Here is a 17865-nt window from a genome sequence, read left to right on the forward strand (position 1 = left end):
GGCAACCCTGGCCTAGCTCGCTTTGGTGGACACTTCAGGGACCATAATGGCAACAAGCAACTCTCCTTGGGATTCACTGGAGTGACTCATTCCACTACAGCAGAGGCAATTGCCCTTTCGGAAGGGATCAAAAGTTTCTGTCCGGATTGGTCTGATGCCCTTATCATTGAGGGCGACTCCAAAAATGTACTCACTTGGGCTGCACAGCCTTCTCCTTGTCCGTGGCATCTACTACAAGTATTTGATCAGCTTTTAGGCGTATGCATCTCTTATCAACATACGTGGCAGGAAGCAAACTACAAAGCTGATGCCCTTGTTAAAGTTGGAGATAACTCAGGAGCCACCGTCGAGACTCCTCACTAAGGACTGTCTCGGTTTTGTTAGCTGCTCCACCTTTTTTGCTTAATGGGCCAGCTGGGTTATCCTTTTTTGTTTTATGTGGTGTGCAGATATACCACCATCTTGTATAGAGTGAGATAACCCCATTTTTTGAGAGCTGTTTAGAACACCCAACCTGTGGGTGACCAATACTCTTTTCTGTAACTCTTATTTTTTTCTTATACAAAACAGTGAACTTCATTTTGAAAAACCAAAAAAAAAGAAAAAGAAAAGAAGAAAAAAGTAAGAACGCACCTCTAGGTTACTTATCCCCTTGAATACCTCTAAGTTCCTTTGGAGAGGGATAGGGCCTAGCTCACATTTTGCGGGGTCTTGAGGCACCTAAAGGCGGGTGCCAGGGTTCCAGACGAAGGAGGGCACCATGAAAAGAAGGGGCAGGGAGACTTCAAAACCCATAAGGCTTCTTCTTGAGATGAGAAGGAATGAAAGTTAACTCCTGCACTAATCTTAAACATAGTTTTGGTAGGAACCAAGTTCTCTTCATCCAAGCATTGATCCTCTTCAGGTCATTCCTCCATGGATTAAGGCCCCCATTTGAGAGGTGTAAGAGACCATCCCTTTCACTGGCTCATGTTCTCCTGCACCTAGATGTAAAAGATATCCCCAATACTGAAAGAATGGGTTACGGCTGCTAGGGAGAATGAAAGGTCTGAGAAAGGCAAGTAGATTGGCTGGTCTAAAAGCTACCTCTGGGAGCATTTGTTTCCCAATGGTTTTTGCTTAGGTTGATAAAGGTTCAGAGAGTTGATTCTATTAGAAACGGTGCATTTTGAGATAGCTTTGCAAGGAAGAGCAGCAGACTATGGGTTCGATTGACCGGTGGGTAGGGTAGATTGTGAGATAGATTTGCAAGGAAAAGCAGCAGAGTGGGTTCGATTGATGAAGGAGGCACTGTGAAAAGAAGGCCGGGAGACTTCAAAATCCATAAGGCTTCTTTTTCAGATGAGGGGGAAAGAACGCTATACTCCCGCACTAATCTTAAACACAGTTTTGGTACGAACCAAGTTTTTCTTCATACAAGCATTGATCCACTTAGGTCAGTCCTACGTAAAGAACCCAAGAGAGCTGGAGAAGACCCTTCTTTCACCAGCTCATGTTCTCCCGCACCTAGATGTAGAAGATACCTCCACAAAATAATGGGTTAAGGTCGGTACGGAGAATGGAAGTCTGGGAAGAGGCAAGTGGATTGGCTGGCCTAACAGCTGCTGCTAGGGGTATTTGTTTTCATACAGATTTTGCTTAGGTTGATAAAGGTTCAGAGAGTTGATTCTATTAAGAAAGGTCCATTGTGAGATAGCTTTGCAAGGAAGAGCAACAGACTGTGGGTTTGATTGACCAAGCGGGTAAGATAGATTGGGTGTTTCGAACCTTCTTCTAGATGAATGAACTGGGAATAGTAGTTGTAGATTTTTGGTGGCCGCAGGGTAAGGTAGGTTGCAGGCAGGTTTCCATTGTTCACTGGAGTACTGAAAAGGAATTGTGTGCAGGGTGGGAGCAGTGTTCAAAAAATAGGACTGCCCTGCACCTAGGCGCACAAGGGGCTTCAGGCCTCATGCTTAGGCCTGTGTGCCCTGTTCTGGGCAGCTGTACCTGGGCGTGTGTGCCTAAGGTAGTGACCCCTTTTTTCATTTCTAAAAAAGCCCAAAAGGGCAAAGGGGTAATTTTGACCTCACTTAAAAGCTCGAATAGATTATGGGGGTTATTTTCAACCCCCCAAAGTAAAATAAAATAAACTAAAATAAAAACACTTTCTTAAACCCTAAATCTCTTAGCCATACCTATTTCTAAGAATCGAAAACTTTGACTTTTAACTTTTTTAAATTTACTAATACATAATCTATTAGACTATTACTAATACATAGCCTATTAGACTTTTAACCTTTTTTAAATTTTGTATGATTTAAATTTTGATATGTTGAACAAGTTTATTCTTAGCATGTGATATGTAATATGTTTATATATAAAAAAAATATGTTACAATACATACAAATGCAATAAATTACAAAATTGACACAAATATATGTATATATGTGCGTTTCAACAGAACATATACGTAGATATCTAAAAACTTTGTCCTACAGGGAGCCTGAGGTTTCGGGCGCCCGCCTAGGCGCTGGGCACTAAGCAACAGGCCGGTTGCTTAGCATTTTTTGAAACCTTGGGTGGGAAGTTCTGGAGAATTGCAAGACAAGGCTATTGATGGGATAGGTTACTGTGGCAGGGAGAGACTGAAGGCAGAGTTAATATGGGGATGGGTTGGGTGATGGGAAGGTGAGGGCACATATTACTGCATCGGAGGTCATCTTCTCCCTCACACCATTATTTTTGTTGCTAGACTATCAATTTTATCTGCCCCTTCAATCTCCATTACCTGAAATCAAACAATTCTTGATCCACGTCAACTCTCTATCAAGAAAAACCATGGCAAGTTTCCAACATCAAAATTCGAGATCCCATGAAACTGGCCTAATGGCTTCCTTGCCAGCAAGGCTGCAGATATTCGCACTCCTCTTGCTAAATTCCCTTCACAAGATTGGCCATGAGCACGCCTGCGAGCAAAAGAGCAGCGGGGAGAAGAGAGAGAGAGCAGGGTGGAGATGTGAAGATGGGGAGTGAGAAAGGGTGGCCGGAGATGACGTAGGTATTGAAAAGAGTGTTTGGCAGAGATCCATTGTGCCATTACTAGCCAATACATGCCACTAATGCAACGAGGTAGCAGTCCAACTCTTTTGAAGTTGGAGGATCTTAGTTGCTGGGCCCCAAAAACTTCACTCCATCAAGGGGAAGACTGATGAAAATGCGATATCAGGCAGTCACACCTCCCTACCTCACTCTATCAACCCCTTCCCACTTCCCCCTTATGTCTTACAATGGGGACAGGTTCGGTATGCCCATATGCACAAGCAATTGACTAGCATATATGATTTGCGCTTGTTCAAAAATCAAATCCAAATAACAAGTTGACATGCTCCATACAATGGATGATAATTAACAGAATCAAATAACAATGACTTAAACAGATCTTAATTGGTACAAAGTACGAGACAAAATAGAGAAAAAAAATTATCAACAAATATTGCTAACCCAAATTGCCAACCAAACACAAAAAACATTAGAACTAGTTAATGAATAACTAAGTGAATATAGAAGCTAAGAAGTGTTAGAGATCTTTATCCACTCCTTTTTTTTTTGGGGATAATTACATACCTGCATGTTCAAAGGCACTGTAAGCCCATTACTAAGTGTCACATCCTTGGGCTCATTGATGATGGTCTTAGCCAGGGTCCCTTCAACAACATAACCAGGTATAACACAGGCATTCTTCTTGTCCTGGCACCACATATCAAACAACTGCCTAGAGAGGCCACTCTGCAATCCACTTGGGCTGGCCATGACAACCGAAGGCCCAACATCATCAAAGTTCTCAATGCTCTTGAGTGACGAGATGTGCTTGAAATCAAAGGGGTTGGAAACCTCGAATTGCGCCCTCACCCTTTCATTCATTGCATTAATGTAGGTTTGGTACACTGCCATGCAACGCTTAGCAAGTGGCGAAGCATAATATATAGGGATGTTATGGAGTTCAGGGTGGGCTGACCAATACTCATCAAGTATAAGCAGAAGTTCTTGAGCTCGTCCGAGGGCAAAGGCAGGTATAAGGACCCGACCACCTTGAGCTACAGTATTATGAATGACATCAGTGAAACGTTTTTCACGGACAACACGTGGTTGATGGAGCTGTACACCATAGGTTGACTCTATGACGCACACGTCAGGTGAGAATTGTGGGAGCTCAGCAGCACGGAGGTGGCGGTCCTCCTCTCTCGAGTAGTCACCTGTGTAAAGAACACGAACCCCGGCGATGTCAACCATGAACATTGCAGCACCGAGTACATGTCCAGCAGTATAGCACCAGAAGCGAATACCATTCACTTCCAGTGTCTGGTGGAAATCGATCACCTGCAAGTATGCATTTTCACGAGATTCAAGTACGCATAGATATCTGAATCTAGTGCTATTGAATCATAAAGGAACAGCCTATTTAACCATTTCCCATTTGTATCAAACAAGGGTGAATCCAAACAAAGTAAACGAAGCAATCAGGTTGAAAAGGCTGACCAGTGGATTGCGTATTAGCCAATTTAGACAAACCTGGACTATTTTCAGCCCACTTTAGACAAACTTGGACTAACTTTCCCATTATTATAACGACACGTAAAAGCTAAATTTCAGTTTTGTCACCTTATTTTCTGAAATAAAAATTTGGTCATTTGCAAAATTTTCTAACTATTCAAAAGCTCATTGATATTTTAACATAAGAAATCCAAAAAATCAGCTCCATCCAGAAGTAGCATAAAGTTTCAGACCATTAATTTACACTCACAAAAATTGAGGAAAAACAAAAAAGGAGTTGGATGAAAAGCTTCAGTAGCTTGTAGACTCATGATCTACCCAGACACAGAGGATAGCTCAGATTTAGTAATGGGTGGCTGGATTGTGGCCCAACAGTTACCAAAAACACTTGCATGTCCAAAAGGAAAAAAAAGAAAACAATTTACCCCAATGAACATATGATTAGAGACTGCAGAAAACGCACCTCAATTTTATCCATGGATTGTATTATATCTTGCTCATTATACAACATGTCCTCAACAGAACCTTTGCTAACTTTCACATAATCTGATAAAATCAGCCTGTAAATAGCCTTTGTAGCATGGGTCATAAAAACCCGGCCCTTGAATGTGGTCTGCAAATTCACATCATCATCTACATCAGCCCATGATCTAACTGAATCTCAATAACTTAGGGGTTGGAGAGGTATGGTCTAGTGGTATAAAGTTATCTACCTCAACTTTAAATTGGACTCGACTCCCATACTTGGATAAACTAGAAATTGGAAATCTTTCAATAACATAGCTGTGGAATCCATATAGCTGAGGGATTCCTTACCTTCTCTAGGAAATATGGAAGTGAAGCTGCATGGTCCAGGTGAAAACTGTCAAAATGAAATGACAAAAATTCAGGTAAGTGCCAGAATAAAACAAAAAATAAAACACAACCACACACATGGACCAACAAATACAAAACACCCACAAATACATTCTTGAGGTCTATAGTGTATACTCAATGAAGATAAAATGTTGTACTGGTTAAACCATGAAAGTGCTAAAGGAAAAGAAAGCGCATCAACACAGTACAAAATGGACCATTCTTTCATCATAAATAATGAGCTTCTAAACCATATACACTATCAATCACGTGAAAATCATTGAACACGAATATCTGGATATCGTCAAGTACTTGAATTCTGATTTAGCATGTGATCATGTGTTGCATGTCTATTTGTGTATGAGTATTAAGAATGACATGAGAGAACTATTAATGACATAGAGAATGATCATTGTTAGTTGCTGTGATTGGGAGCGAGACCGGAAACGGGATTGGGATCAAGAGCGGGGGACATGAAATGCCAGATGATCCCTATGGTTGGGAGCGTCGTCTATACAATACATACGTTAGAGATCTGGATACCCAAATGTTAGGTATCAAGATCCCAATCTTTTGGAGATCTTGATCCCAACCTTTTAAGTGCTTGATCCCAACCTTTTGGGGATCTTGCTCCTAATATGTATAATCTACAACTATATAAACTCTTTAAAGTAGGGATCTCTTTATTTACAATGAGCAAGCAATGCAATTATATTAAAAATATAGTTGAGTTGCTAGTTAGCTATAAATAAAAAAAACATTAATTTAGTTGTCATTTGGGTCTTTAAGGTTGGAATCAAGATCCCTAAAATTAGGAATCAGGATCCCTAACAATGAGGTTCAACATCCCAAAATTTAAAAATCGAAATCACTTGAAGATCCCTTTTTAGGAGCGATTGAGAAAGATTCCAAAGCAGGGTCGCTGTCTATGTTGGTAGATCTCGGCAATTGTGGATCATCCTCGTGAACTTTTCCCTTTTTTCACAAGAAGCACTTAGTCCACAGTCTTTGGTGAGCCAACTACTAACATGGTTCTTCAAACTTTCTCTTAAAGACACTACTAAACACACTCTCTCAAGGCATATGATATGCCACTAGGGACTTGATGAAATAGCTGGTTTCAAGGGACAAGACTCGTTCTAGCAATAACCTTTGGCAAATCCCTGGCTAAGAAATCACCCTTAAACTTTTAGAATAGGGAAAATACTCCACACTCCATACAATTTGGGGAAAAGACCCAACATAGTAAATCATCATCATCAGAGTCTTATCCCAATTATCTGGGGTTGGTTATATGAATCGTGTTCTGTCATTCAACTCTATCAAGGGCTATAGCCTCAGTTAGATAGGTCATTGTATATTTTCTCACTTCTTCCATGCATGTCCTTTTGGCATTTCCCCTTGCCCTTTTACAGCATTTTACTTGAACCAAATCATCCATATCATGTTCTAAGTCGACGCTGCATATTGTTAGACCACCTAAGTCTACTTTCCGTATCTTATCGCCTAGTAGAGTCACCCCCAACTCCCCTCGAATATATTCATTCTAAATTCCATCCTTTCTTATTTTACCACTCATCCATCTTAACATCCTTATCTCAGTTATACTCATTTTACGAATATGTTATTTCTTTACCGTCCAACATTCCATCACGTAAAGTATGACTGGTCTTACAACGGTCCTATAGAACATCACGTGTAGTTTCATTGGTATGCAATGATCACATAAGACTCCAAAAGTACATCTTCACTTCGTCCACCCAGCTATAATTCTATGCGAGACATCTTCCTCAATCTCTCCATTTTCATGGATCATTGACCCAAGATATCGAAAATAATCTCTTTTAAGTACTTCTAGGCCATCAATCTTAAGTAATTCCTCGTTTCTACTTCTTTTATTACTAAACTTACATTCTATACATTCTATTTTTTGGTCCAGTTAATCTTAAAACCTTTTGATTCTAAAGCATCCCTCCAAAGTTCTAACTTTGCATTAACACCATCTCTAGTCTAATCAATCAAAACTATCATTCGCAAACAACATAAACAACGTACATGATCCTGTAGATGTATAGTTAGCTCATCCATAACCAAAACAAAGATATATGGGCTCAATGCTGACCCTGATGCAGTGAAAACTCCCTTGTCTCTCCACTAGTTGTCCTCATAATAAATAGCAATCCCTTGTACATATCTCTCACTGTGTCAGTATATCCTCTAGATACTCCTTTCTTTTCCAACATCCAAGAAATTACCTATTTAGGTACCCTTTTCTCTAAAGCAATAAAGATCATATGGAGGCAAGGCTAGCAAAGGGCCAAACCAGCCCAGTCCCCAGCCTTGTCGTAGACCCCATAAGACTAGCCCAGGCCCAAAACAGCCCTAATCGCGACAAAGAGACCCTAGCCTAGAGACGGCGCTAGCCCTATCATTGCCTGGCCAGACCGAGTTGGGCCAAGTAAAATAAAAAAAATAAAAGAAAAAAATAAAGAAAAAGAGGGTCGGGTTGCTCCGAGACAAAGCGCACCGTCCTTGGCCCACAATGGGCCTGGCGCTGCCCTTGGGCCACACTTTGTGGCCCAAGCCCTAGTTTTTTAGTGCTGGCCACCCAGCCCATTGTCACCCCTATATGGAGGTCTTTTCTCTTCTCCCTAAACTTCTCAATCAATTGTCTAAATAGGAAAATAGCCTCAATTGTTGACCTCCCTAGAATAAAATTTAACTGATTTTCTGATACACTCGTTTAATGTCGTAGTCGTTGATTAATCAGTCTTTCCCACAGCTTCATAGTGCGGCTCATAGTTTGATCTTTTGATAGTTCGTACAATTATGTATACTTCCTTTGCTCTGGTAAATAAGTAGCATGGTATTTTTTCTCCATTCGTCTGGTATTTTCTTTGTTCTCAAAATCTTATTGAACAGCTTAGTCAACTAAAATATGTCAATCTCTCTAAAGCACTTCCAAACCTCTAATGGGATACAATCTGGTCTTAAAGCCTTATTATCTTCATCTATCTCAAAGTTTCTATTACTTTAAATATCCTAATCCTACGATGTACATATAACCTCCAACCTCAATTATTTCAAAAGTTCATCCTAATGCTATGCTCTCAGAGTAGTTGTCATTTCGCAATTTTTGAAAATAAATTCTCCACCTTTCATTGACTTCGTCATCCTCCACCAAAACACTCTGATCCTCACTCTTAATGCATTTAACATAATTTAGGCCCCTACATTTCCTCTATCTAATTTTTGCTAGTTTTAAAATATCATTTTCACTTTCTCTTGTCCTCAATTTATTGTCTAGATCATCACATGCCATAAGCTTAGCCTTACATAGTCTTCCATTGCCAGGCTTTGTAAAACAATCGTTTTTTGTTACTAGCCTTTTTAACATCATCACTCTACCACCAAGTTTCCTTATTTAAATATCTTTACCCTCTATATTCTCCTAAAATTTATTTTGCCACTTTCTTAATACAATCAGTCATCTCATTCCATATAACATTAACTTCATCCTTAGAATTTTATTTTCCTTCTTTTATCAATTGATTCCTAAATAAATCTATTTTCTCCCTTTTTAAATTCCACCACCTAGTTCTGGGGCACCTATTAATTTCACTCATCTTCCATCTGCTTATGAAAATATCCATAATCATGAGTTTATGTTGTGTGGCAAATCTCTCTCCTAGGATAACTTAACAGTCTTTACAAGATAGTCGACTGCCTTCATGACTAGAAATAAGTCTATCGAGCATTTATATGTTCCACTTGTGTAAGCTATTAAATGTTCATCTTGCTCAATGTTCAAAAATGCGGATTTAGGCGCCTAGGCACTCGCCTAGTGACAGGGTGCCCTCACCAAAATTGAAACCCCCCACCCCAAACAAAAAAAACAAGGAAGTTCTTAGGGCATGGTTTTAAGTCTTTGGGAGTTTTTAGGGAAATTTTAGAGCCCCAAACTCCTTGAGAAATAGATGAAAATGTAATAGTACAATCACATAACAGATTTACGGATACAAGTCTCAAAGAGATTGTAACTTGTAAGACATTAAAATGCTTGAAATCCCAAATACCATTGCAGGAAACTAGAAGTCTAGACTAGAAACGATACACGAAGTCAAAACAAGCAGTCTAGACTAGAAACGATACACAAAGTCAACAAGGCAAAATAAAAAAACAACTACATCAAGTCATCAACCAAATATATAAATATATCATAAAAGAAAAAAAAAAGGTAAAAGAAAAACACATGATTCGCAACATAATATGTTGTAGCAAATTAAAACCAAAGCCCTCCTTCAAATATGATAATACTTTAAAAATATCAAAATCAAATTGATGTCGATGCAAACTTCGTCTATTGGGTCGCCAAAAGTTCTCAAAATCAACTACTAGAACCTCTAAATCCACCCACGAACTATTACCTTTGTTTTGGAAAGAAATCGCAAAAATCATAACTTTATCAATCTTTCGATAAATCACAAAAGAGTAGTTTTGGGGGAGCTTTTCTCACCCTAAAAGCCACGGTTTTTGTTTTGGAGGCTTAGAATACCCCCAAAACCCTTTTCCCCCTTTTTAGGGGGAAAATGACATGTTTTTTACCCTCGTCGAGGGTTTTTTTTTACCTGCCGCAAATTGTCACTGGGCGATGCCTAGGAGGGGGCACAGACTACAGCACCTAGGTTGCACCTTGCACGCCTAGGCGGCGCCACGGGTGACTGGAGACAAGCCGCATAATTCCACCGTCCAGACAGCGCCTCGACGTTTTTTTTAATTTTTCACCTAGGCGGTCGGGCAGCCCAATTTTCAAACACTGATCTCACTTTTTAAAGTAAGAGTCCGCTATTGCTAGGTTGTAAGCCATAGCAAAGTCAAGAATAGTATTATCCATCTCATTTTTTTCCCCAAATCCATAACCTCCATTTCATATCCTCTATTGTCTTTTCCTAAATGACCATTTAAGTCCCATCCTAAAAGAATTCGCTCTCCATTTGGAATTCCTTAAACTAGTCCAACCATATCCTCCCAAAATTGTCTTGTAATTCTATCCTTCAGTCCTAACTGTGGCGCATAAGCATTAATCACATTGATTATCCCATCCCCTAGCACAAGTTTATTTAACAGAGCCTATCACCTACTCTCTTTACATATACTACTTTATCCTTTAAATTTTCAGTTACTATCATGCCTCCGTCAATTCTGTTAGTATCCTTTTCTATATATCAAAGTTTATTGTATCCATCAATTTCTTTAGTTTTTTCCCTTAGTTTCCTGTAAGCAAGCTATGTTAACTCTTTTTTCTCTCATTGTAGTTACTTACTCCACACTCTTAAATACTAGAGTCCCTATATTTCATGTGACTAGACGAATCATATTCTCTTGGACTAGCTTATTTACTAGTGCTCATCAAAAATAGAACCCTTGCCTGACAATGTTCAAAAAGGTGGAGGTGGCCACCTAGGCAGCCAAGGGTCCTGATCACCTAGGTGGTCAGGCGGACAAGAGTCCTAACCACCTAGGCAACTGGGCGGTCGCCTAGGTGGGCGAGCCAAATACTTGGGCAGCCATAAAGTTTCCAAGGTAGGGGGTGGGGGACAGGGTTTAGGGTTTAGGGTTTAGGGTATTTTCCCAACTATTTGGGGTTGACTACATGAATTCCAGTTCGTCATTTTGCTCTATCATGGAGCCATAGCCTCAATGAGGCCACAAGTCCCATGTCTTTTCTCACTACTTTTAACCATGTCCTTTTTGGCCTACCTTGGCTCTTTTTTATCCTTCTACTTAAACCAACTCGCTCCTCCTAACAAGTGTTGTACTGGACCTATGTTGCACATGACCAACCCCCTAAGTCTACTTTCTCCCATCTTATCGCCTATTGGATCCACACCTAAGTTCTCCCAAATGTATTTATTTCGATCTATCCCTTCTTGTCTTGCCATTCATCCATCTTAATATCCTCATCTCAGCTTCATCCTATGGCCATGTTGTTTCTTAACTGCCCAACATTCCTCCCCACAAAGCAAAGATGGTCTCACAACAATCTTATAGAACTGCCCCTTCAGCTTCAATAGTATGCAGCGATCACATAAAACTCTGATTGCACATCTCTACTTCGCCCATCCAGCTCTAATTCTATGTGCGACATCTTCCTCAATCTCTCTATTTTCCTGGATTATCGACCGAAGATATCGAAATTGTGCTCTTTTAGGTATTTCTTCACAGTCAATCTTAACTACTTTCTCATCTCTATTCCTGTTATTGCTAAGCTTGCATTCCATATACTCTGTCTTTGTCCAGCTGATTTTCAAACCTTGAAATTCTAGAGTATCCCTCCAAAGTTCTAGCTTTGTGCTGACACCGCTTCGGGTCTCATCAATCAAAACTATATCGTCCACGAACAACACAGATCATGGTACCTCATCTTATAGGTGCCTAGTTAAGTCATCCATAACTAAGACAAAGAGATATAGGCTCAACGCTGACCCTGTGATGTAGACCTATTATCACCAAAAACTCACTTGTCTCTCCACTAGTTATTCACACACTAGTTAACGCTCTCTCGTACATATCTCTCACCAAGTCTATGTAGTATCTGGAGGTTCCTTTCTTTTCCAACACCCGGCAAAATAAATCTCATCTAAATTTCTCAATCAGTTGCCTAACTAAAAAAATAGCCTCAATTGTTGACCTCCCTAACATAAACCAAATTAATTTTCTGATACACTTTGCATCCCACATCTTCATAGCGTAGCACATAAATTTGATACCTAAATAGTTCACACAATTCTATGCCTCCTTTGTTCTTGTAAATAGGTTACCACAATACTTTTCCTCCATTCATTTGGCATCTTCTTTGTTTTTAACACCTTGTTGAACAGCTTGATCAGCCAATCAATGCCGATCTCCCCTAGGCACTTCAACAATTCGTTCTACTACTTTGTTCCAATTGCGTTAGTCATTTAATAATTTATGAAAATTGTCCACCTTTCGTTGACTTTTGTATCCTTAACAAGACCCTTTGGTCCTCACTCTTACTGCATTTAATATGGTTTAAATCCCTATATTTTTTCTCTCTCATTTTTGCTAATTTGAAAACATTTTTTCCATCTTATGTTGTTCCCATTTTACTGTATAGATTATTATATGCCTTAAATTTACCTTCCTATTTGTTTAGTGTTTTTCTGAGTATTTTTATATTCTTCTAAGTTTTGATCATTTCGATTGCATTGCCAAATTATATATATTTGGAGTTAACCACTCAAATGCAAAGATTAATGTTAGACTGGGTTGTCATTGGTGTATTTACAAAAATACTACATTTTGTTTAAAAAGGTATAGCACAGGGGTAATCATATTCTTTTTCTTCTTATATGATGAGATATAGCATAGGGGTCCATGTGTGTTTTTGTGTTGTATTCGTGAAAGAGAGAGGCCCCACATCAAACACTTGGAGGCCATCTTCTTTTTCTGCTACGTATATGTAGAAAGAGAGAGCAGATGGGCCCGTGAACTAAAGAAAGAAGGGCCTTGACCATTTTTATAGGTCTAACTTATTTGTTATTTTTTCAAAAGGGCTTTACATGTTGTTTTTCCCGCTTAGGCTATTGGGCGGGCAAATTTTTGAACATTGCCTAACTCATCACAGCAACACGGGGTGGTTGCAGCGCGTTGCTTCTAGGGAACACCCTAGCTAACCCTTGTTCATTTCTTTCTGCACTAGGTTGCCACTACAGCCTATCGCTTGTAGAGAAACTCTCTAACATGCACATATAACATTGGATCATGATTAATGAAATGGCACATATGCCGTCCATATTTATCCAAGGGCAATGAATGATGAGTTAGCTCTCCACTTTTATAACCACCAATTCTTTTGGCGGGAACAATTACTCAACTACACCACCCCTAGAAGTATGGACAGTGGATGTTGGATATGATTACCCAAATGCTACACTCTTAAAAAGTATAGTTTAAAGTACGTTTAGCATATGTCCCATAGTTTACAGAAGTTGATATTCACATAAACAATGCAATTGTATTCCAGAAACTTTAATATTTTGAACCCCTAAGTCAGCACGCACATAAAGGTATAAGTAAATACTGAAATACATACTGTGTGACCAAAAGTACATCAATGGTTGAAGGGTCTATTTCATCGAAGTAAGGCAAAGCAGCCATGCCTGAATATGCAGGATGGATACCACAGTCAAACTGTCAACAAGAAACAGAAGAACGACCACAAGAGTCAAAATCAAAACACTATTCCAAAACCAAAAAATATGCTCAAATGGGAAACCAATCCCAATACTACAAAGATAACTCATATACAAATGAGAAAACTTACAAGAACAGTCTTGTTCTTGTAAGACATGAAAACACAGGAACGACCCACTTCATTGCCTGCGCCCAATGGTGTGATGATTAGCTGATCCCCTTCTCTCGATCCAGAAGATTCCCTTTTTTTCATAGATGGAGCTGGACCATTTGAAGCCATTTTGGCGACAAGATTCTATGCAATCAGATCATTACCTTACTGTAGATTGAAGCCCTGATTGCAGGTTGATACCCTAATATCTGAGTGTAAAACAAACATACGAGTGTAGTACTTTTGCAGCTACTTGTAGTGACACCTGCTATTGCAATTTTTTCCAAAAACAATTAATAACTTATTGCATTGTGGAGCCTGAAGTTCCCTATTTCAGAGTATCTAGCTTTCATTTTAAGTTGAAACTTTTTTTTTTTTTTCCTTTTAATCACGGGAAGGGAAATCCACATATCCCTACAAATATGGTCTCAAACCCTCTTAAAACTGATAGCAGGAACTACAAATGCCAAACACTAGTTATTAAACTGGAAAAGCTTATTAAGGTGCGGCCGTTCTATTTCTTATTTTAATACTCACAAATATTTTAAGAATAATGGAGTAAAAAAGCAGTTAACAGCTTCAAAAAAAAATAATGGAGTAAAAGAGAAACCCTAAAAACGAACTCGATAACAAAATGACTACTGAACAGCAGGAACAGAAAATGAACTTCCAAGAGATATTAAGCCACCCATTATTGAAAAGATATTTTCTTCCTTGGGAAATTGTTTCTAGAATAAAAACGCGTATTCAACCCTTAAGGTAGCTGAATCACCAAAGTTATCGGCAAGAAAATGACTATTGAATGTAGAAACCACAAAACCCTATTTGACAAATGATAGCCATGAAAAGCTCCAACCTGCGTTATTTGCACGCTGTTCAAGAGTAATGGCGCATTAAGCGTAAACCCTAAGAAACAAGAGAAACAATCAAGACTAAGCAAGAATGCAGCCAAATGGGAAAAGTTGGAACATAAATTAAAAAGCTTCAGCTCTCAAATCAATGCTGAGCAAGAAAAAATGAAACCCTAATTGTAGATGAAAATTTAATTAGTGATCAAATTATAGAAAACTATAGACCAAGAAAACCATAAAGCGACCAAAAGCCTATTTCAGAAAGAACTGTAAATAAGAAATTGAAAACTAACTCATTACACAGCTTTCAAATCTATGGGGATTGAAGAAAATTGGATGGATGCAGGGGCTCGCTGCTCACCTCTAAAATTGCTCTGCCTCACGATGTTGCAAGCTTCAGAGCGGGAAAAGGGTTCGTTTAGGAATACGTATTAACACAGTTGTAACAACGCTTCATTTCTGAGACTGGTTGCGGCCGCGGTGGTAGGAACATTTGTGTAGAGCGCAGGTCTAGGATTCCACTGTGACCAGACTGTCTTAAAAAGACCGCTGACGATTTTAAAAACGGGCGTGGGACTCGTTATCCCCATTCAATTACTCCAAATAAAAAATAAGAAAAAGAGCTCCTCATCTCCATTGAATTACTCAAAAAAAACAATACTTCATTTGTGCCATGGGTGAAACACTGGTCCCCCCATGGGTGAAATGCTCGTTATCCCCCATTTGAATTTCTCCAAAAAAAAAAAAAAAAAATGCTTGTCATCCTCATTGAATTACTCAAAAAAAACAATTCTTCATTTGTGCCCATGGGTGAAACACTACATTGGTCCGCCCTCTCCCCTCATGGGCAAAATGCTACTACATTAGTCCTACATTGGTCCGCCCTCTCCCCATGGGCAAAATGCTACTACATTAGTCCGCCCTCTCCCCATGGGCAAAATGCTACTACATTAGTCCGCCCTCTCCCAAATACATTCATCTTTGAAACCCTTGGAGGAAACTACCTCTCCATTTCTCAAGAAGACCATAAGTTCCTATCGGACTACTTCAAACCACCTCAGTTTTGAGCCTATCTTTTTCCTTTTTCAGTACTTCTACTTGAACTAACTCGTCTAAATTCTTTATAATATTTATTCAAATTTCATCATTTCTTATCTTACTACTCATCCATTTCAATATCTCCATCTCGAGTATACTCATTCTATGGGTATACAAGTTTTTGTCCACCCAACATTATGTCCCATAGAACAAAGCTAGTATCACCATTGTTCTATAGAACCTACCTTTCAGCCTCATTAGTATGCAGCAATCACATAAAATTCCAATTGCATATCTCCATTTCGCCTATCCAGCTCTAATTTTATGTGCGACATCATCCTCAATCTCTCTATTTTCCTAAATTATTGACCGAATATATCAAAAATGCAGTCTTTTTTTTACTTCACTGCAGTCAATCTTAACTATTTTCTCATCTCTACTTCTATTATTAATAAAATTGCAAATTAGGCGGTTGTTTTGTCTATTAGATTTCAAATCAGGAAGAAACCATGTACTTTTAATAGAAGTCCACAATTATTTTTGTCTATCAAATTTCAAATCTAGTGGTTGTGATGGTGTCGTTGGCTAGAATCAAAATTCAAACAAAAATGTGAACTTCCCAATACATCCAAACCATCCTAGACATCAAATAGCCTAGGAATAATTGTTAGTATTTTAGTGTAAGTTAAATATTATAGGGCAGTGATTTCATACAACGGTTGTATATTAATGTAATGCAACAATCTTCAAAACCCATGTTAGAGACTTTTGTTTGATCCAAAATTTGAAATATACACTCTTTTCATTCTAATGAACAAGTACAAAAAAAAAAAAAAGCTAGAGAAAAGTTGTTGATCTGTGAAGAAAGTGCAAAAAATTTGACAGCGTCGTGCCTCTCTCGAGTGGCCAAATCACGCCGCTCACAAGCCCGATCGACGCGAGACCAATTCCATTACGAGCGTAAGGTATCGGGCCATCTCTGATCCAAACCCGTACATGATTAATGGTCGGATTCTACACACGAAACCGACGAACAGACTGCAAATTCCGTCATCGAAATCCTTGATTCCGGCAAAAATTCCAAACTTGCAAAATCTTCGTTCGGCCACGAAATCGAGCTGTGTTTGGTGCCTCGTGATCATAGTGGCATACTCACTGTGATTCAATGAAGAAAACATATAATAACATCAAGGAACGAGCACACTATTGATCCAAAGTTTCAAGACATACTCAAATTTCAAGTCACATGATCATACACCAAAAACACGATCTATGGCTTGAAGTTGGTATCAAATCGATCGTCATGTCGAGCCCTTCAAGAAAACAATCATCTTATGATCAACCAGGCATCAGAAGGACCTCAGATCAGCCATGCAAGATCACACAAGTTCTAAGGCAACATAGGGACTATTCTGGAATTCTACAACTTGTTAGGAAGGGCCAAATCTGTCATTTTGCACCCAATTTGTTTTAATTCAATTTAATCTTAATTTTCAGTAATTAGGGTTACTTTTGATCATCGACCCATGTTTGGGCACACTTATATATATACATACCATCATTGTACGTAGAAAAAAAGAAGATATAGAGGTATACACACACAAGAGAGACTTTTCACTTAATATAAGTTTCGCTTTCTTACCATTGTTGTGTCACGCTTGAGAAAGGGAGTGAGGTGAGAGAAACTTTTGACCGATACCCCTAGGTTTGAGGTAAACTTTCTTTCTCTTCTTTTATTTTCTTCTTCTCTCTCTTCTTTTTCTTTTCTTCTTGTCTCTCCCTTTTACCCTCTCTTCTCCTTCTTCTTCGTCTGAGTTCCTTGCAGGGGTCATGCATGGCAGTGTCGTGCATGCCTCTCTCTTGGTTTCACAGGGCATGCATGGCGATTGTAGCGCCATGCGCGAGTCTCCTTCCACTTCTACTCGTCTGTTTCTTCCTTCAAGTGTGGTCTGTAGACGGCGTTGCCCATCGCCGCCCACAGACGTAGCTTTGACATCTCGATGAAGAACCCAGATGACAAGGTTTGTTGCCACCTGCAAGGGTCTCTCCCGTCATGCATCTAGTGTAGATGGCGATACCTATCACCGCCCGTTAGGGGCTGGCAACACCTATCGCCGTCCGCGACCCTCCTCCACGTGCTCGGTGCTCGTCGTCGTTCTCCCTACGTCCCGCGCCTATCGCCGTGCGACCTAGGAGAAACTATCGTCGTGTGCCTCGTCA

General features: G+C 39.4%; 1 protein-coding gene across 25 annotated transcripts in view; it reads right to left on the minus strand.

Moving 5' to 3' along the window:
- The window catches only part of LOC18422723 (cleavage and polyadenylation specificity factor subunit 3-I), a 28783-nt gene extending 13771 nt beyond the window's left edge, over positions 1–15012 (minus strand). For 3 of the 25 annotated variants that reach the window (XM_011625784.3, XM_011625766.3, XM_011625778.3), the window contains exons 1-7: positions 14969–15012; positions 14613–14662; positions 13736–14021; positions 13505–13602; positions 5350–5395; positions 4997–5146; positions 3607–4359 (exon numbers count right to left, since the gene is read on the minus strand). In XM_011625784.3, the coding sequence (XP_011624086.1) occupies positions 3607–4359; positions 4997–5146; positions 5350–5395; positions 13505–13602; positions 13736–13885 (1197 nt within the window). In that variant the 5' untranslated portion in view covers positions 13886–14021; positions 14613–14662; positions 14969–15012. Of the gene's footprint in view, positions 1–3606; positions 4360–4996; positions 5147–5349; positions 5396–13504; positions 13603–13735; positions 14025–14612; positions 14663–14968 lie in introns of all 25 variants that reach the window. The other 22 variants (XM_088860722.1, XM_088860727.1, XM_011625791.3 and 19 more) reach the window with 11 other exon arrangements.
- Between the last annotated feature and the right edge of the window lie 2853 nt (positions 15013–17865).

This window comes from Amborella trichopoda, chromosome 3, assembly GCF_054954075.1.
Source record: "Amborella trichopoda isolate Santa Cruz 75 chromosome 3, AtrichopodaSantaCruz75HAP2 v2.0, whole genome shotgun sequence".
NCBI classification, from domain to species: domain Eukaryota; kingdom Viridiplantae; phylum Streptophyta; class Magnoliopsida; order Amborellales; family Amborellaceae; genus Amborella; species Amborella trichopoda.